At 40.9% G+C, this 21,830-nt stretch overlaps 1 protein-coding gene across 2 annotated transcripts in view; it reads left to right on the top strand.

The window, feature by feature from the left end:
• Positions 1–21,830, top strand: part of LOC128906259 (chloride channel protein C-like) — a 140,404-nt gene that overhangs the window by 57,506 nt on the left and 61,068 nt on the right. For both annotated transcript variants that reach the window (XM_054193279.1, XM_054193277.1), the window contains 3 exons: positions 6,997–7,176; positions 20,197–20,293; positions 21,299–21,394. In XM_054193279.1, the coding sequence (XP_054049254.1) occupies positions 6,997–7,176; positions 20,197–20,293; positions 21,299–21,394 (373 nt within the window). The remainder of the gene's footprint in view (positions 1–6,996; positions 7,177–20,196; positions 20,294–21,298; positions 21,395–21,830) is intronic.

Raw genomic sequence — 21,830 nt, 5'->3', positions numbered from 1 at the left:
CACCAAGTGAGTTCAGATGCCTTCAGGTTTGGGTGGAAGTAGTGGCACTGTCAATAGCTCTGCATGTTTAGGTGCCTGTACTCCCCTTAATACTGACATGGCTAAAGCAGGCTGCTAGACACAATTTGTAAATTTTGTTTTTGGACTTGCACTGTGAAAACGAAGTCAAGAACTATGACCTTTATGTTTTTATCTACAGTTCTGCATGTGGTCTGCTGAGGATGTAGTTTTTAAGCTGCTGTTAGAGTAACTCTGGTGCGTGGATCCACTCACACGATCCTTTACCTGCTTATCCCAAGGTCTTATGCACAACCTAATTCTTGGGTTTTTTTTTTTTGTTTTTTTTTTTTTTTTTTTAAAGTTAATGCCCTTGTATAAACAGCTACATCTATGCAAAGTGGGTAGGAGCTGTTTTTTTTCTAACTTAGTAGTTTTTTATACTGACAGAGCTGGTGGGAAAAACTTCATAAAGGATGAAGGAACGGAGAAGCAAGCTCTTGACAGAAAACCCCCGAACATTCAACATACACCCCCACCCCCAATCCATCTCTTTTCCAAAACACAAAGGCTTTCTTATCTGTTTCCTTTGTTTCTTTTTTGTTCTGCAATTTTTCAAGCGTTAGAGAGAGACAGTTTCCCAGCAGATTATGAGACCATGTGGAAATCCATTTGTCTTTAGCATACAGTAGTTGCTAAACATATATAGCTTTCAAATCCTCTCTGGGAAATAAGTGACAGAGACATTCAGCTAACCCAAACAACGCATTTCACAGTAAGTGCTGTACTATCAAAGGCCTTTAGACTGAATAGCTGAATGTCCCCTCATTTAAGGATATTGAGGGCGCCAGGACCAGGGGATGCTGGGAAGCTTGTCATCTTACAGTCAATATAAATATTTGTAGATATACTGAATGGAGACTGAACTGTGCCAAACTTTTGGCTCCTGATTTAACCAGAAGAATTTCTCACTCAGTTTAATATGCAACTAAAATAGAGACAGCAAGGAGTCATAGGCCTTGTCTGCCGTGCAAAGTTCCACCGAAAACTGATTTTAAATAGATCTAATTAAATGAAAGCACATCGCTAGCGCGCATGTGCTTACATCAATGCACGCAGTGATTTTATTGGTTTAATTTAACTTTAAATCAGTTTAAATGTGTCTATTTCAGGGGTTAGCACTGAGTGGAGCAAATCAATTTTAAAATTAATTTAATTTAAGTCGTGTCCTTTTCCAGTGTAAGGAGGTTTTATAGAGCTTTTTGTTTCCATTTATTGATCTCAATGGTATTCTGTGAGCATACTTAAAGAACCGTTTTTTTTTCATAGAATTCACTTGCAAAACTACTGAGTTCAGTCATCTGCACATGATTAACATTTCTGTAGTGTATATATATACTATTCTTATATATAATGAGATCAATATTGGCATGTAACTTTTGGATAAGCTTTTTCGTAGTTGGCTTTTACCAAATGTCTTGTTGAAAAGAAAATTGGTGGGCCTGTGACAAGTATGCAGAAACCTTTTTTTATAACTTTTTAAGAAAAAAAAACTAATTTGGATTTAAATGTGAGCAATTTCCTGCAACGTTGTGAATTTATTCACAATGGAGTTTCTTTAAAGACAACAAAGTGAAAGCAAGCTAATATAAATAAACTGTATTAATAATGTAGTAGCAGCTACAGGGCTTCATAGCAGTGAGGCTGGTTCTGTATTAAAATTCTGAAATGATGAAAAGTAGGAAATAAACATGTTCACTTTTTCTGCCCAAATGAAGTGTATTTAAAAAACCCCACTCTATCTATCTCAGAAAACGCATGAATAGTAGAAACTAGAACTGAATAGCTCTAATGCTTGGGGATGTTTATAACACAGGTAAGTAATTTTAATGACCTCCAACCCAATAATGTTCCCTTGACCTAACTAGCCTGCCCTCTCAATTGTTTAGAGTCCTGACTATGCTCAGACTAAAAATCACCACAAGCATTAAGCAAACCCCAAAACAACCTCCTGAGAACTATTTATACAAGATGCGATGGCCAGTCAGGGTGATAAAACAATGGTTTACAAGAAGCCCAAATAAAACCTGGAGCTGTCCTGAGGACGACGGCCTGTGGCGAGTCAGTGGGTAAACATTCTCAGCACAGAAAGAGGAGGACGGGAGCGACAGCTAAAAAAGACGAGGGCAAGTCTGTGAATAAATCCAAGCAAGCCGCACTGCCTGTGTTCTCATGCACCTTGGTCCTTGAAGTGTATTTGAGTTAGGATTACTTTCTCTCCCACCCCCCCTTTAAGTCCTTTTAATCATTTGGAACTTGCATAAAATATAGAGTAAACCCCATTTGAAGAAAAGTTCTCTTGTACTGCGTGTTGTCTAAGGAAACCTCCATGTTATGATTAGATCTGTTATGGTTAGATCCTTAACAATTTATTTCAGTGGGAAAACTTCCATTTGATTTAATAGCAACAGGGCCCAAACTACATTTCCATGAATCACTTCAAGACAGTTTACCATTCAGGGATATTGGCTTCTTACCAAATGACCGTCTTATTTAGGTCATAAGGCAGATTGTCTTCGTTCCATGTTATATCCAGTCTCATGGATGTGCTCTTGAAAGGAACCTGAAACTTGGATATCATAACTTTGGTGAAATAGCCTTAATACTCTAACATGTTACGCTAATATAGTGAATTACATTTTGGTAGAAAATGTTCTCACATGTCCTATAAAAGAAAAATTTATGCTAGATGTATTTTAGTAGCGTGGCTACGGCTCTGTGACTCTCCTTGAGGTAAATCTGATCATGTAAGAAAGATCTACTCGATAAAATCCAACTGCAAGTAACTCTTGTTATTCCACACAAAAAGGCATTTTCAAAATGGTAAATGAAATGTACTTGCTTGAAATTGCGTTGTGAAAATGAGGGCTTTGTTATGCAAACACAAGCGTGCAGCAGCAACGGCACTCACCAGCTAAGCAAAGTGTCCCTGGGAGACATTTGGGCAGGCTCGTAGTTGTGCGGGAGAAGGGACCCACCGACGGGGGTTGTGCCGTATGGGCACGGCATACATTTCCTGTCTAACTGGTCCATGGGCAGCACTGCTACCTGGAGGGCTGTGAGCATGGCCTGGGCAGCTGGGATGGCTCTTTGTGGGCTAGTGCACATGTAGGTGCCTCGGATGGTTTTTAGGTTCCTGTTCACTGTTTGTACTCTCCTTCTGGCTCTTCTGTGAGTTTTCTTTGCCATCTTTGGATCTTGGATGCTGCTGGGAAGGCTGATCCTTGTAAAGGCGCGTTGTGCACCCATTCAACAGCCTGAACCCCCAGCTGCACAGAAGGAGGGGCCCCAGGAGAACACGGTAGGTTGTGGGTGGCAAATGGAGACTGCAATGATGGGGAAGGCTAGAGACCTGTGACTCCTGGCAGTAAGAAAATTGTTCCTTCTCCACTTTTGGTCTGCAACTGCAGAATAGGTTTAGTGGTCTGGTAGTAAATGGATGAGGACACATGATTTAGTGACAGCAGCCACAGGTAAGACCCTCAATGTCTTGTTTGCTTCGCTGTCTACCAACAAGGACTCCTAAATCTCTGAATGTAGTTTAAGGATTCAAGGAGAACTACCAGCAATAGGTAAGGACCAAGTGAAGGATTACTTTTGAGAACTTGAGCCATAAAACTCCATGAGACCAGATAGGCTGCATCCAAGGAGGCAGAGAGGGCTGCTGTCTTGCATCTTGGAAAGGTTGTAGAGACTGGGGGAGATCCCCAGTGACGGCAGAATGTCAACTATTGCATCTGTGTTCAAAAAAGACCAAAAGTTCAGCCTTAGAAGACTACAGGTTAGTCATCCTCACTGAGGAAAATCATGAAGTGAGTCCTCTTGGAACAGGTATCTGGGCACATGAAGGAGAAGGTGATTATTTGGAACAACCAGCATGGATTGACCAAAGGTAAACCATGCCTGACTGACCTGATTGCCTTCTATGCAGAAATTATTTGATTTGTGGATGAGGGGAGAGCAGTGGATGTCATTTACCATGACTTTGGCAAGGCTTTTGACATTGTCTTGCATCATGTTCTTGCGTCCAAGGTAAGATGTTATAGTTTAGAGGCTGAACAACCAGATGGTAAAATAACTGGTTGAATGGTTGGCCTTAGAGGGTGGTGGTTAATGGGTTCTACACTTCCTGGAGGCCTAACAAGTGGAGCAGTGCAGAGCCTATCCCTGGACCTGGACTGTTTAACATATTCATAAATGGCATGGAGGAGACAATGGAGTGCACTTTCATCAGACTTGCAGATGTTGCCAAACTGGGATGGTCAGGGCTGGGCCACTTGCCTTGTGAGGCTGCACGACTGGGCCTTGTTCAGCCTTGAGGTGAGGAGGCTTTGGAGGCACCTAACAGTGTGCTCCCCGCCCCCGGTAACTATTGGAGATCATTGAGAAGATGGAGCCATGGTCTTCACAATGGTGCGTGGTGGGAGGACAAGAAACAATAGGCCCAACTTGAAACAAGAGATGCTCATACTGGATATGAGAGAATATCGTTTCACCATGAAGACAGTGGGGTAGTGGCACAGGCTGCACAGGGTGGTTACACAGTCTCCATCCTTGAAGGTTTTTAAGACTTGAGCTCATGGCTGAGTCTAGCTTCAGCAGGAGGCTGGACTACAGAACTGCTGAGATCCCTTCTGACTTGAACAATCCTTGATTCTTATGATCCTATAGATACAACTCCAGTTTGGCATGGTGTTTTTCTGAGAAGCAATATATTGGTAAAGGCTTTCTTTAGCCAATTATTTAAAGATGTCTTGGCCTTCTAACAGTCTTTCATAAAACAACTCTTTTGCCTGCTTTTCTCCTCCACCCCCAAAGCAAGGTTATTCTTTACAGCAACAGACAGAAGACTAATTGAAAGAAATATCACTGACAGTGAACAGTGAATCAGCGCCAGTCCTTATTGTGTTGTTACATCTGAAGAAGCTGACCGGTGATAACGCAAGGTCTATAGTTAATGTAGACAATACAGGCACTTTATAATCCCAGACAAAGCCAAGATCACAAAACCGTATAAGGCGCTATCCCTCGCTTTTATACAAATGATTGATTTGACAAAACCTAAGGATGTTTCATGGACTTTTGCAATAATTTGGAACATTTCCTTTTTGTGCAACAGAGCAAAACTGTAAAGTTGTGAAGATGGAAAACCTATGTACTGCTAAGAAATACACTCTAGAAACTGCTGGAATGTAACCATATTCACATTGCTCCTATTTAAAAAATCATTCAAGGTTTGCATATATTTCATGCGGTTGAGGAAGTAGCTATTATCATTACTCATGTTTTCACATTGTGTCCACTCTGCTAGGTACAGTACTTTTAATAGTAAACCAGTGTACAGTATTTCTAGACAAAGTTTAAGGCAGGCAAATAGGGATTTTTATCTCACCTATGGAGCTGGAAAAGAGGCAGAGGATGAACAGGAATCTACTCATTTAGGAAAAGTAAAATTCCTCTGGGGGAGTGTTTTACCCAACAAACAGCCAGAGCGACACAGTTCTGTTAGCAACTCATCCTGAGCAGCATCTGTGGTTCCCGCTGAGTTCCCTCACTTGTACTGGATCAACTGGTAGCGCTCAGTGAGATTAAGAATGAAGAAATCCATCTCTCTGGGATTTTTAGGTTTTGTTTTCACTAGTACTGAATTCTGCACTCAGCCACTTTGATTTGCAAGATAAACTACTGCTCATTTTAACTGAGAAACAAAATGCGGTTCAGAGAGGTTCGTTTTTCCATAAATTGGTGTGTGTTCTAGTCCCTTGAAACATGGATCTGTAATAAGATGGCGTTCCAAATTTTCATTGCCTGCAGTCTGTTTCATATAACTGGGGATGGGTATGACGTGATTGGACGCATATAAGACTGTTCTTTTTCAGGATTCATTTAAATCCATCCCCATTTAGAAGAAGAAGAAACTTGTTTCACAGCTGTGTAGGTGCCATGTCGTCTCAGTTCGGTTACTCTTAGGCAGGTTGGTCACATCACAAACCATCAGAGTAACTGGCTTGAAAAAATAACCTTGTGTCTCTCAGGAAGGAGGACAGTAATTAACAGCATATGGATAGAGTTGCTTTTACCACAGGGATGAAAGGTACATTGGTAAAACAGGATGTGGGCAAATTTGTGCTCCAGTTGTCTCTGTGGTTTGTGTCAGCCTGTGTCTGAACAGGAGATTCTGGCTTATGGTGTGTCCAGATGATAGTCAGAATAATTAATGTATTTTTTTTTTAAATAAAAGATATAAAACAAGATTAAAACTAGAGCAGTTCATTTACTTCAGCTGTAAGAATCTGGCCTACTGTAATTCCCTAGAAATTACTCCTGAATTTTGCAGAAAGTATCTTTATTTTTCATTTCACCCTACTGTCAGAAGTAGTGGGTACACACATTTTTCAATTTTGTATGTTCATATTTCCTGAAACTTTGCTTAGAACCTAAAAAGAACTAAAAAGAACTGGAAAATACGTATATGATTTGTAAGCTGTCTTTGAAGTGGCTATCTTTCTAGCTGCTACTGCCGCAAAAAACCCTGTTGCAACGATAAGTGTAAGCCTGGATTTCTCCAAAGTGCTTAACTCTAAACTATTTGATATCAGCCAGAATTCCAGAGGATTTCAGCTCAGATTAAAAGTCTTTTTTTAATGTGAAAAGTCATGAAAATTGATAAATGAGTCTTATGATATCCTGCCTGGGATGACCATGTCATGCATATGGTTGAATTTATCATGTATCTCACACAAAGAAAGGCAATGCTTGATAAGCAGTTTTATTGGGTAATTACATTTCTTTTTTTACATTTGCAAGTGAAGCGGAGTGATTTCCATCTTGAAGTAATTTACTAACACATTATAAACTCGTCAAACGCTAACGTGGTACAGTACGCCTCATTTCCTGTTTACTAAATAATCCTTTGGCTGTCTGCTTTGTGTCTTTCAGGTTGAACCTGGAATTGTTCTCTGCCAGGGACGTCATGGAGCCTGGCGTCAGAGTCCTTCACCTGAAGGAAAACATTGCCTCCTTGGCTCGGCTTCTTGCAAGTACAAGCCATGGCGGATTCCCAGTGGTTTGCAGGCCCAAGCCAGACCATGCAGAGGTGTTCCAGGGAACTATTAAAAGGTAAAAATGCTATCAAATTGATGTCATGTGATGTTTCTGGCCATTTATCAGATTTTTTTTTTCTCTTTAAGCATCTGTTTGGTGAAGATTATTTGGGATGAATATGGAACTTGTTCCTACTTTCTTTGGCATGAACAGCAGGTGTCCTTCAAAGAAAGGACCTAGGTCTTTTCTAGTACAAGGTTACCTATTGCATCAAGGTTTTATTGAAACAGCACCGATGAAATGATCTTATGGGAACTGTAGAAAAAGGGAAAATTGCCCTTCAGACCCTTAAAGATTGAGTGAAACAATAATTTAAAAGGATAAAATCTAGTTACTTATGAAATGTCCCATGCCAATTTAAAGCTGGCCTGCTCTTTCTTCCCAGTTTTTTTCATTTTATTAGTGTATGCTTTTACAGGAAATGAGTTAACATAAATCATATCACAGACGAGATAAGCAACAAAGTCACTGGAAGTAACATGCTAGGGTAAACAAGAATTAGACTAAATGAATCCTTGCCATACGGGGGACTCTCAAAAGGCATATAAAACCTCCTGATAAATGAAGTATTTATGATACTGTATTTCATATGACTACAAGAGTGAATTCATCCTTTCAGGAAGGTATCTTAAAACTGTCCTTTGAATTGCGGGTCGTGAGTGGGAGAGGCGGTGACTTAATTTCCACCTTGAGTATCCTAGAGGAAAGGAGAAGATGCACACCCAACTCCTACTGCAGGGGAGCTGAGTTCACACAGCAGGGCCCCAGGAATTATGCTTCTAATAACTATAATCCAAACGCATGGCCAGCTAGGTATTGTAATATCATCATCTTTCATAATTTGCATTGTGTCTTCTGTCCTGAATGACCGTAGTGTTCTTACAGCTTTTCTTGTAGAGAATTTTTTCATCCGCTTCTGGTTTAATGCCTCAACCGCGTGGCAGTTGGGACCTATCTGCGAACAAACAAGGATAAAAGTATTTTCTTCTGTTGATCTGGATGGGGAAAAATGTTATCCGTGCATCATCAGTGGAAATTTGGTTAGGGCTTGTCTGCTTTATAACAAATTTTCAAGGATGAACTGCTGGCAGCTGGATCACAAGAACTTACCTCATAGCAATGTGGTCAGCTGCCCTTTTGGAGCATGACAACGGGAAGGGAGTGAACGTTTAAAGAAAACTGTGAACTTGCTTCATTGACAAGCGAAACAGTTTGTATGAACCTTTTAGGAAGAGAAATATCTGCTTGGAATGAGAATTGTACAGAGGAAATCATTAGGGTCACAGCGGCCTGCAGGAGTAATGACATCAATAAGTGCAGTATCAGATACTTGTATATGATGTGTATATTTGTTCCCTCACGGTGACGCTATCATAAACATTATTAGTAAGAAGTGTGCTAAGGCACTAAACCCTAAATTTCTGAGTGATATTCTGCAGTGTGCACCAATCTGAAGATATTATATAGCATAAACTGGTGTGCTTCTAGTTCTCAGATGTCCAAGGCAATAAAAGTAGAAAGCACCCTAACAACTGATACAGCCAAAGTTCCTTTTAAATTCAATTTATAGTCTCATCATTTCCTTATGAATTCAACAAATCACCTTGCAGTAAGCATCCCAGGCTGCTGAGTTTATGCAAATATCGCTGTGCTTTGTAATGCAGAGCAAAGTGTGTGGGAGCAAGCAAAAAGCGGGGACAGATGGCTGGTCATTAGCACATCCCAAAAAGAGGGCCTTTAGACAAAAGCTGATGCTACCTGACAACTCTGGTAGGTTTGTGGTTTGCTTAATCCCCAGAGCTCTTTTATGATACATTCTGTTAGAGCCTTAACAGGGATGAATGAAAAAGTTTGTTTCCCTGCCATTTTCAGCATAAATGAGCTGGTGTTAGACTGTTTTGAGTAAAAATAAAATAACGTTTTAGATGGCTTACAAAGAAGCAGCAAGTGGCTCTTTTTGGCTGGTCAGTTGCTTGCTCCAGCGAAACCCGTACAGAGAGGTTTTCTTGGGAGCAAGCGTTGTGTTCTGGGGTGCTCCGATGACAACCCTTCTTGCCCCAGTGTGTGCCCAGCAGCCTGGGTACTTGCGTGATGAGTTCTATGTGCCTTGACCCAGCAAGGACCACGGGTGACTTCGCTGTTCTGCTGTTCTCACCAACAGCAGGAAAGGAATGCTCTGCAGCCATCCTCTGAAACAACCCACCAAAAATGTGATGTGTCATGGAATTAGTGTATCCATAACCATAAGTAGTTAGGATTCAGGTTTTCCGTCTCACTCATACAATTACAGTTCTTGCAGCACGTAACTGTTCAGACCAAGATGAGGGATGCTGTGAACTCCTTAAAGAAGGGTGCTGTTCAGCTTCTTACCCTATGAGTTCCAATGCAATCCCATGTGGAGGTGGCATGACCACAGGCAGAAAAAAGTTAAGTTTTTTTCCATCTTATACATCAACAATGTTGAAGTGGAGGAAATGTAGCTTGCCTGGCATGGTTTAAAAAAGGTGGATTAGGGAAGATGCAAGAATAATTGCTGTGATGTTTTTCTTGAGAGTTGCTTTGGGCATTATTATTGGTTCTTGATTATTTTTCTTTCAGTACAAAAATGTTAAAAATAAAAAGGGGGCAACAAGCTAAGGAAGGGAAAGCTAACTAAGCTTGTATGCTAATGCTAAGCTTGCATGAAGGCAGCAGCAGCAGCTCATAATTTTTTAATATTGTTTCTCATTTATATGTGTTTCTGTACCGTCTCTTCTCATGAAATAAGCATGGGTGAAACATTGTAAATTTGGACTAAATGTAAAAGTTATTCAGTACCTGCCCACGCTTGGAAACTGTAGTGATGACAGTTGCTGTACAAGGACAAAGTGTTACTACGTTATGTAATATGTACGAATGATTCTGACCCTTTGAAGAGAAAAGATCAATGTCAGTTCTTACAAAAGCAAGGACTGTGGCCAAGCAATGTTGGCTGGGACTTGCATGGGCCTACAAATGCACCTCAGTGCTGGTCTGCAGCAAACACCCAGATATTCCAATTTTGCTAAAAAAAAAAAAAAACAACAAAAATACTAAACCCCCAAATCTTCCAGATCTGCTTAGTGGGGCCAGATTTCTCTCCTACTCTTTGTGATCTGGATGGCTACCCAGTGGGGATCAAGATGAGATCACCAAACACTTTTTTACATGGGTGACCTAAATCTGAAGATGTTATCTTCCCTGGTTGAGTAAGCAGTAGAGACTGAAAACAAAAGCAACTACTAAAGAAAGCTCCTTGGCTTTAACATTGTTAAAGAGGAAGCAAACTGTAGCTGAGAAGCAAGTTTCCAAAACAAAGATCTCCTTAGAGTAATACTTTTGACACTTTGCCACAGGCAGCGCTCTGTGCATGCCTGGGAAACCCTCGCAGAATTCGGTTTGAGGAACGAGTGGTGAACTTGATGCACAGCATTGATGGGGATCATCAACGTATTGTGTGCAAGGCAGAGGACTGAGGGACTGGCTTCCCCTCTTTGTTTCTCCCACAGCAATGATGATACTTGCACATCAGAATAAAACAAGCTATTCTTTTGCGCTGCAGCTGAAATGCCTCCCCCATCTCCCCCCAGCGGCTGCAGGAAGGGAGCCGGGCTGTTATTTATGTGTTAGCCCAGAGTCTGCTGAGAGCTATAAATGTCGTGCCCTAAATGGCATGCCCTCCTGGCTAGGTGGATTTCATTCTTCAGAGAGACCCGAGGATAGGACCACTGCCTCCCTTCCCAGGAAGTTTCTGCCAGAGACACTGCGTGAGGCTGTAAATGCATATTGAGGAGTTGTTGGGAGGTCCCCTGGCTCTCTCTTGCCTTGTCTGCTCTGGTCTGTGGCTCCAGATCCTTCTCCAGTGGGAAAAGATAGAGTTATGCCTCTGTCTAATTTCTGTGAGACCAAAACTGAAAAAAGAGCTATTTTTTTCACTTCCACATATGTTACAATGTACTGGTGTAGGGCCATTGTGGGGCAATGAAGTGGTTCTTTGCCATGATGAAGAGATTAGACACATCATCACTTGTGTTTTGCTGCTCCATCTTCTTTGCCAGAGGTTACTTTATAATGTAAACCACAGTACAAACAGAAGACATGGAGGATTTGAGGAGGAAAGCTGTAGGTAACGAATTTTTTTTCCCTGGCAGTGGATATGGCTGGGATATAACGTGAAGGGTGATGGTACCTCGTGGTCATCAGCAAAGTCTTTGTTGCCACGCTGCACACCCTCCCACGCATGATCACTTCCCTCCACATGCGTGCGTGACACTCATGTACTCCCTGATTTTGCCCACCAAAATGGATAACAATGTGCTCTCTACCTAGATGCTTTTTTTCAGAGGTGCTGTTTATCCCTCGTTATATGTAGATTTCCTCCATATTTGTGACTGATGAACACCCATGTTCCTCCCAGGGCCTGTTCTGATGTTGGTGGCTTTTCTTGCCTTCACTTTTGCCAAGGAAAATGAAGGAGCAGAGTTTCTGGACTGCAGTTAAATCCTCACGGTATTCAGTGAAGAAAAGCAGGTGGATGCTGATGTCTTGTTAGGCCAGGGTCTGTCCCCTCCGTTTCCTTTGAGCAGAGAGGCAGAAGCTGGAGCGCTGCGCGGCAATCTTAATTTCTGCCTTGGACGCAGCTATGAGACGATTTTTCTGGAGAAACTACTGGGCTAACGAATACCACTGAGTCGCCTGTTTGGGAATTTTACCATAACAAATAAGCCGTTTTGTTCATGCCTGAACCTCTCAGATCTGTACCATACGTAGCTCTCCTGTTGTAAGGCTGAAGGCTGCATTCCCTGTTTTTGCCTTTGCACTCTTACCTACACAGCTGTTAGCCATTACTTTGCATTTTGTTTGTCTATCTTTTAGCTGAAGTAAAATTATTTTTTTTTGTGCTTGATTTAATTTGATTGGGAGAAAGTAATTATGCAGAAACCACAATATCTCTGACTGTAAGCAGACTGTACAGAATATATCTGTCTAAGCAGAAATGGGTAAAACTTGGTTTTCTGCTACTTTTGTACAGGATGTGACATTTCTGGCATTGTGCCTACATTTTTGTGTGTATTTTTTCACCTAGGAAACCCCATTTCTTCCCACCCATCAAGTTTACTGAAACTTCAGCATTTGTGGTCGATGGAAACTCTTATTTTGGGGCCAAAAAGAAATTTCAATAAAAATACTGTAGGCAAAGTTGTCAGAAATCCTTGTAGTTTGCCATGTTTGTTTGAACTGTTTTATTACACATTTTAATATGCTATATGGGAATGTATTGGCTATGTAATTGCCTTACTCAAACTAAGTTTGTTTGATACAAGTGAAGTGAAGAAGTGTTCAGAGAGCCTAATTCCCATTTTTGCAACAAAGTTGGGAATCTGAGATCCTTTCAAAAAATAGAACTTTGTGCCCTAAATCATAAAAGAAATATATTTAAAAGCTGTGGTCTTTGTGTAGTTGAAAAGTTACCAAGGCTTGGAGTTTCATAAATGCCTAGTGACTGAAAGCATGGCTCCCCATCTGAAGACATTTCAAAAGGTTTAATATTCTGGAAAGCAAAGCTTCTGGAGATGTTGTTCTGAAAGGTGGGTTAGAGCCTGCTCCTCTCTGCAATCACCCAAATAGCTCTAAGTTTTGTGAGCTTTCCTTAACAACGTGCGGCTGGCTGGACCCAAGCTGGACAGGCTGGCAGAGCACGGCATCGCTGCCGCCACTCTCCCGACGAACTCCGCAGGGCTCCATCGCTGGATGTGGAGACTTATTTCAGCGAGGTTGGGAGCACTGGCAAGAACGCCGAGGGCTTCCATCTTTCCACTTCACGAACTCGGGCGACATATTAAACCGCCGCTTGATAGCAGCAACTTCCCCACTCTAATTCTCGCTCAAAGGATGTTCACAGCTAATGGAGCCGAGCTGAGAGGAGGATTTCTGCCTCAGGTTAGTCCCCGGTCCGGAGTCAGAAGAACTGCCAGTGGAGGGAGCCAAACTACATTTCTCTTGGCGATATTTATTTTGCTGCTGTTCTTGCTGTGCCGCACTTTCTGCTTCCTTCGTGGCAGGAGGAAGCCAGGTACGGAACAGTGTGTACTCATAAACCTCCTACTCTGTGGCCCCGCTTTAGTCGCCCTGCTTGTAAACTGGTATGGGAAGGGAGATACTCTGCTCTCCACAATCAGAAGACATGGTAGAGCAGCTGTTCCCAGTAACAATAATGACACTATTGCTGAGACAAACATTTTCACGATGATGCATGGGAACACTAAATCCAAACCACATTGTTTAGCTAATGCATGCTTTCACTCCGCTAAAGGGGAATGTCACATAACTGAAAGTAAATTGAAGAGATCAGAGTTTAGAAAATATGACAAAGTTGAAAACTTAAAGCTGTATTACACAGTAACATCCTTTAGCAGAGAAATCATTGATCCAAAGCGGTGTGTGTATGTGTATTTTATGGCAGTTTATTAGGTATGACTCGCCTCTGGTCAGTCCAGTGAACAGAAACCGTTGTGAGTCAGGAATGCTTTCTGCCAAGCGCTTCAGTAAAACTGAGTAGAGCGTATTGATACGTGCCGTGGGAAAGGAGATCTAGCATTGCAACATATCGTAGAGATGTCAGGCTGTAGGTATGGTTTCTGGTATTTTTCTTTAATCTGCCCTCCCAGTTGGGACTAATGAAACACTACTCTCAAGGCGTGTGCACGCACACGTGTGCAGAGAGTCCACACACACTTGTTTAATAAGGCAATACCTTTATTTTTCTTAGCAAGAGGAGAAGTACTTGCCTTCAGTAAGCAATGTGGTGCAACAGCTTAGTGACAAATGGAGAAAGTTAAAGACAAATTGAGACCCGATACCTTTAATTCATAAATTAATCACTGAGCTTAGCGAGATCTACCTTAATATTGCAACAGCCTTTGCTGCTGGCACTCTTGAAATAACTGATACAGATTTGAAAGCTTCTTGGAGAGCCTTTTCCTTCTGGCACTGTTGTGGAGAGGTTGCTAAGTATAGATCACAGGAACGCGAAGTTACTCAATCAAACACAGGAGTCTGCAAAGTTCATGCAATAAATGGAGACAAAAATGAGGTTTTGTTTCTTACTAGAGGATCATGGACAGCTTTCCCCCTTCCTCCTCCCTGTGGCTTTGCCCTGAGTTCTGAGCCATGGTGATTCTACCAGGTCTGATCAAAGCTGGAAACACCGTTGGCAGTGGTTTGAAGGCTGTGTCTAAACTCAGCCAGCAAAGAAGAAGAAAAGGGGAGGGGGTGCACGTTACCGACCTGAAAACTATTTTTAGGTGTGCAGACGAAGGAGCTGACGGTAATATCAAAGTGCTTTTGTGATTACTTGGTTTTCTTGTGAGAGGGTAGAGTCTGTCAGCACATTGTTTGTTTTTACTGTCCGGACTTCTGCTTTTGAAAAGCTGATGCAGTTAATTTCAATGATACACTATACAGCAATCTTGCCTATTAAAATAAATGGAATCCAGCACTTTCAACAAAAGCCCTTGACGTTATGATCCTCTCATGTATTGTCAGGGTCCTGGGGCATTGCAGCTCATGAATAACACAGATGGAGGAAGGTTTATAGAGTCTGTGGCAGTGGTTTTATTTTGTATCCAAAGTGCGAAACTTTTCTTCCCAAGAACATTATATGATACTTTTAAAATTAGTAGGCCTGTTTGGCCATACAAATAATTGTGCAGGTGCTGGTAGGACTTTGTGACAGAGCCCTTTGGAGGGAAAACCGGAGTGGTGCAGAGGCTGTGTGCTAACTCAAAAAGCTAAATTAAAAACGTATGCAGCCTCGCTGCAGCATGTGGGTGGCTTTTAGGCAAGTGCAGAGTGTTGTTAAATGTCGAAATCAAATATAGGCATGGGGAAAACTGGTGTGTGAATGGAAAGACTGATCACATACTTGTCCTGTCGTTGAAATGTGTGGTAGGTTCCTCTGAAATTGAAAATCTTACAAGCCAGCTTGTAAGGAAATACAAATCAGATCCTAAGTCTTTATCCTTTTCTAAAATCTAGCCTTTCTGTAGGTTTCAAAGGCTAGGTTTGCATTTACAATTTATTTGCAGTTGCCTTTGTATTTTCATGTTGAGGCTGTGGACTTACTGTCTGCTTATTCATCCTGATGATGGTGCCCATAAAACCAGACCTCTGGCAACTCAAGTAATGAATATTGACCTCAAAACACAGCTCTGGGGTGGAAAAAAACAAAATCCCTGTTTTGTAGATCTGAAAATGGAGGTACAGAGATTAAACTTTTATTCAGCATCCTTTGAAATGACTGTGTCATGGACTGGATTTGATCTTTCCTCTGGAAAACTGGAAAACTCCAGTACTTGATAATGACCTTTTTATCATCTTGTATGTAAAATGGCAAAAATTCCTGCAAAGCTCCTTCTTCATTTGAAGAACAAAATATTAAGTAAACAGTAATGATTTAGGCTGCCTAACCTGAAACAACCCTGTAACCCTGAGATTTTGCTGTGACAGACGAAGATTTCGTGGATTTTAAAACAGTTCCTGGTATGTGATGATCTAGTCCTTATCTACTGTCTAGCTCACCATATGCATCATACTCTTTTTTACCAGTTAAAAAAAGGCATAATGCTATCTGAAGTCAGGGAAAATGCATTTAATATACTAGCGGCTATCTTACCAAGACCATAAAGTAACAACTATTCTTAAATAGAATTTGCATTTTACGGTAAAAATGCCTCTCGTTGTGCCCTTTTGGAAGCGTTGCATGTTTATGCTAGAACTTCTGGTGAGAGCAGAGCAGTGATCAAACCCTGCACAATCCCCTAAACGCTCCTTTTGTTTCGACCACTGTGAAAGTTGAAGGTGCAAGACCCCAAGTCTTAGCTACAGTGAGTTTTCAAAACCTTGTTGATACTGTAAAATAATTTACACCAGCCAGGTATCACAATGAGGAAGGACCATGAAGGGTTTCAGGGTGCCATATTTGGTTATTTTAGTTTGTAATTTATTGTTCCGGTTCTTATTTATTATTGTTATTTCAAACTGACTGACATCAATCAAAATTTAGTAATTGATGTCACTGTGTTTTAAACATGTCTGAGAGAAGCCCTGAGACAGTATTTGAATGCATGGAAGGGACATTTGTTTTATTCTGGTCAGAATATGTTAATCACTGGCCCCCACTGAGTTGGATATTGGCCAAAACATCAGATATAATCAGTTAAAGATTAAAAAGAATGCAGGTACCTTTGGTGGATTAATGCAGGAGAAATAAGGCTAAAGCTTAAAGCAAGCTAAAAATGATGCTTCAGGTTCTCTAATCCTCCCTTCTCCCCCCACCCCACTCTGTACCTATTTTATCCATTCAGTTTGGGAAGAGTCCTGCCCTGAATGCTTATGCCAGTGACATCACCTTTTAATCTTCCTTCTGTTCATTTGCAGCTACTTTGGAGCTGCAGTTCCTTTTATGTCACTCCCCCAATATTTAGAATTTGCAGTTTCCTCAGATAATTGGCCATCTTGACAAGACGAGTGACACAATCAGCTGTCAGATACTTTTCATTCCTGACTTCCATGCCAAATCTGACATGTGGATATTGGGATAATAGTGTGTTATCTTAATTAGGTGTATCTTCACGATGCATGTTTTATAACAGATAGAGCATATGAAACTACTGCAATGCCTTGCCAGGGTATCTTTGAAATGAGATTCCCTACTTAAGGGTTTTCTTCCTTCTTAAATAAATAAAGAGTAAACGAACAATTGCAGAGTCCAAGTCTGAATCCTAGCACTTCCTGTTAAACCTCACAAAATAGTGCAAGAAACATGTTTGGTCTGCTTTCTAAGGCTTGATGATGTGATAGGAAGGATGTTGTATGTAACATCAAAGAGTGGTGGTGTTATACCTCTGAAGCATGACTTCTGGAAGTCCAAGTGAAATAATGTATGTTCATTTTTCTCCTCAATATGGCAGTTTTTAATAGGCTTGGATTCTTATCAGAAATGTTCCAACGATTTCCTTCATTGTGTTTGCATGTGCTTTTTTTTTGACTAGCCAAATTTCTCTCACACTTCCCAAAGCCCTGTTAAGTGACTCCCTGCTGGGTTTAGTTAAGAGCGGTGCCGAGCAAATTGCAAGCTGCCAAAACTGGCCAACAAACCACTGGTGATGAGCAAATGTTTCTGCTCTTTCAGCTCACGGTCAATGTTGCTGTTTTTTTTAATTCTACCCCATGATGTTCAAGTGGAAAATAGAAAAGTCTGGACTATGGACAGGCCTGAACGGTGTTTTGGATGTGAGCATACAGAGCCTGGCAAAGGATCAGGGTGGATCATAGCTTTTGCACTTGACGTCTATATATTCATGCTAGGATTAAGGTCTTGAGAGTATTCCTGGCCCAGTGATCATGCTTGAAATTGACTTCTTGGAGCTGTACGTGATGATCTCGGAGCAGAATTTAGATCTGTGTATTTATATCTCACGTAGAATGATTACAGACCTGTTTGTGAAAGACCATAAAACGTGAACCTTTAGAGCGCCCTGCAGAACAAAGAGTGTAATGCATCAAACGTAATTCATAGGGCATGACTGGATGAATTTCTTCTCCATGTCCTCTGCTGTAGCGAATATATTATAAGTATATTGTGTTTTCCTCTCTTTCCTTCTCCAAATGTAGCCTGAGGGGGATAGATCCTGCCTGTTGTAGCATGCCTATACTATTCTTTTTAGTGTGTTCTCATGATTGTCCTCAAACCCAAGTCCATTAATTGTCTATGCGACATGTCCATATGCTGGCATGCACATGGCAAGAGTCTGAGGGCAAGCCAGTGATTTTCCCAGGAAGGGAGATGTGAACTCAGGACAAAGTATTTCCTCAGTGGAGTTTTCTCAGCAGTTAGTTCTGCTGCAGCGTTGCGCACTCCTTAGTAATCTGAGAGAGATTTTATGAAAACCACAGCCAGCTAGATATTGAATTGAGACAAATAACATTTCAATATTTATGAAGGATACTGTATTCCTTGTTTGTCCTGTGAATGGAATGTGCTTTAAAGGTGGGAGCAGATGACAGACCCTTAGTCTTCCCAGCTATGCGGTGATTTTTTTCAGAACTGTTTTTAAATTTTTTTTCCCCCGCAAGTTCTTTTCACTCTCAGGTCTTCACCTGTAAAAGGATGATACCTGTATCCCAGCCACAGGCATGCTTACCTATAAATCCCATTGAGAATCTAAGAAGAGAGATCAAGGCTGTGTCTGCATTAACACAATACAGATTTTGAGACTGGACCTAGAGAGTGAAACGCTGACTGTTGCAGGAGAAAGGGGACTGCTCTGCGATGCTAACCAACTCAGGGGAGGTGGAGGTGATAGGATTGTTTCCTTCAAAAGTGTGTTCCTGATCTGAACTAAAACGTGGAGGTAGATGCTCCCAAAGTATCTTGTTTTTAAGTTGGAGAAAAGGTGGACTATATTATAGACCTGAAATGTGTGAAACTCCAGACAGATCAATATAGTATATTGGAAACTAGTTTAATGTTACGTCTTCATGTGTGAGAGCTCAATGGTATTTCATAATAAGTTTACTATTTTTTTTGCACTCCTTATAGTTTTGATCGAGCTTCATGAAATGCTGGACAAAGAAGTACGGAATAGTGAAGGGGAGACTGTTTGGAAAGAAAATAATGGAACGGCAAATAGCCTGCTGGTCAGGGCAGCCAGCAGGAACGGAGGGACCTGGTTGTACAGATCCCTGTTTATTCAGCACGGAACCCCTCCAACAGGAGAAATTAAGACATGCCATTCATAGCCACTAATGTGCTCGTTATGAAGGAGAGTGTGGAGAAAGGGCTTGAACCCAGTTCTTCCATATCCTGTCCCTAGGGAGGGCTCTAACCACCAACTTTTGGAGCTGGCAGGCACGTCATTTTACTGTAAGTCCTCTGCTGTGGAGTGCTAATCCCACCTTGAAGCTGATTAATCTTTCCCAGGAGACATTATGTTAAAACTAGTAAATTCCTGTAACAAGTTTTGGTTTGAACGAATCAATATTTTCTAATACGGAAATATTTCTTTGAAATATTCCCAGCTTAGGCTTGGTGTTCCATTCACAAAAGCCACTTTGTACCTCATTTGTATTTCTCTGATGCCCTAATGAAGGTTGCATGTCTGCTCGTCTCTGGGTCCCTCCAGCGCATCATTTAGCAGTGTGTTGCTCATCTTTGTACCACTGTAGTAGCTCCTAGTTGTAATCACAGACCAGGGCTAACATGATATTAAGTATGATGCAAAACAAAAAGCTTTGTGGTGGTCTCCAAGGTGTTTGTTATCTAAATATAAGTTAGAAGGCTGGAAGTGGATAGCATAGATAGAGTGTGTGTGTGTATGTAAGCAATGAAACACTAAGATATAAATGATAATTTGAAATATATTGCTTGTCAAGGCTTTTTATGTGTGATGCAGAGGGGGAGGACAAAGGGAAGGTTTGGAATGATGTAATAATTGATAAAGATATCCATTTTCACATGACTAAGTTAGCAAGAATATTAAACGCCTTAATGAACTCTAGAGTGCAATACTGTGACAGAAGGTTTCACTGATGATTTAAAATATGACATGGATTTTTGGCAGATCTTGTGTTTTAATGTAGATGTTACTTAAGAAGGATGTGGGTATATTCAGGTAATTGTATTTGCTTATTAGTTGTATGGTCTTGTTGGGTGCAAACTAGACAGTGCATGAGCTGTTCCTGCCAAGCAGGTTGATCCAGGTCAAGAAGAACATGTAGGATAGCTGATGTCCTTATGATCTAATCAGCCAAACCTAAACCAGAAAACACCTGTGTGATGCTGCTACTGCTGATGGAAATATAGGAAGGTGAAATATGTGGTCAGCCCACTAATACTCTGTCCATCATATATCTGATTGTAAAGCATTGTGAGCTTGCTTTTTAAAATTTGCCCCTCATAATGACTGTAGTCTTCCTCTCTCCCTCTTCTGTGTCTTATTTCTTTGTTAACTTTAGGTTAGAGCTGTGCATGCTGCTGGAGAACGAGGACATCTTTGAACCAGAGACAAACGATGGTACTTTCTCCTCTTCTCATCCTCTCTCCTATGAGAAGGTAACCTCTTCTCTTTCAGCTCTTCCCTTGTTTAATCAGCATGTGTATTGGGTGGTTTAGGATGAGCTCTCCATGAACGAAGAGATGATGTAATATATGTGGTTGACATAAAGAAGTGGTCAGGTACGATTTAAATTAAAGGATGACCAGAGACCTTCCAGGGACAGCTGTCATAAGCTATAATGCCACTCAGAGTCTGAAAGTTGTGTAAGACTGCTGGCAAAAAATTTCCTTGCTCTGATAGGCTGTTCCAATCTTCTCTCTCTCAACTTCTCCAGGGATAGCAGAATTACTATAATATTTAATTCTGTACGGGATAACACCTCTCTGAATGACGAGTGTTTATAAAAGCTTTCAAACTTGAAAAGCATGTAGCGTTCTTCCCTTTGATAGATGACTAAAGGATTTTTAGGAATAGTAAACATTAAGTGTGGTAGAAGAAAATCATGTGTTACCAAGGCAAGACTAGTAATGCAGGTTTGAGCAATTTATAGAGGCACAACTGGAAAGTTATCATATATTACTGAAGCTTGGTCTGCACAGGGAAATCTGGCTGGCAAAACAATGCTGAGAAGGAGCAGAGCAATTATGTGTGGGATGAGGTGCCAGGATACAAACAGGTACTCCTATGGAAGAGGGCTGAAGCTCAGCTGATGCCAGTTTTGTTGCTTTTTTCTGCACTATGCGATCATGTAATTACCGCTTAGTGTGTGAATTTTCACAGCATGAAAAACCTCACCCCTAAGCCAATATAACTTATGTTGTCTTCATAGAGATACAGTTACGCTAAAGGAAAAAAAAAATCCTTTTGTAAGTAAAGAGTGTTTTATTTTAAATTGCTAATTTAAACCTTATTGGCAAAATAATTTTTAATGTTTGGACAGGCTCTGCTAGTGTAGTTTTGCTAGAAAACTATCTTTTAGGAGTCAAACTGGAAGGCTTTTGAGCTGTGGGTTCTAATGTGCAGTGCAGAGGGAAAGAGAAATGGATTCTTGCCTATTCCAGATAACAGTGGAGAAGCTGCCCAATCTGTCGCGCCTAACCATGCTGCTGAATCGCTACACTACAGATCCCCAGTATCAGCAACTCTTCATCAATCTGGTAAGACTGAAGCCAACTCTAAAAACAAACATTTCCTCCATGAACAATGTGTTTGTTATATTTTCTCATTTGTTTATGATGGCTGTGTCAGCCGCACTGATTTACATAAACACTGCCAATCCTGGGACGTTACATTCTCAACAAAAGTAGCTGAGTACAAACAGCATTCCGAAGTTTTAATTCATATTGTATAAACATAACAGATGTTGATAAAATGAGCCAAAAAGAAAATACAACAAAGGAGACCATTTCAAGGGGACTTTTGATTAAAATACATTCCAGATTGACAAAATGATACAATGTTAATGGAATAGATCATTTAAATGTCATTATTTGGCTCTTATAGTCCTATAAAGCAAATATAAAGCAACACTTCTGAGATTTTAGGCTCCATTACCGTACAGTGCCTATACATCAACTTATAAATAAAACTATA

Source organism: Rissa tridactyla, chromosome 2, assembly GCF_028500815.1.
Source record: "Rissa tridactyla isolate bRisTri1 chromosome 2, bRisTri1.patW.cur.20221130, whole genome shotgun sequence".
In the NCBI taxonomy this organism is placed as follows: domain Eukaryota; kingdom Metazoa; phylum Chordata; class Aves; order Charadriiformes; family Laridae; genus Rissa; species Rissa tridactyla.
Note: the sequence above shows the minus strand (reverse complement) of the source record. Positions and strands in the feature narration are given on the sequence as shown.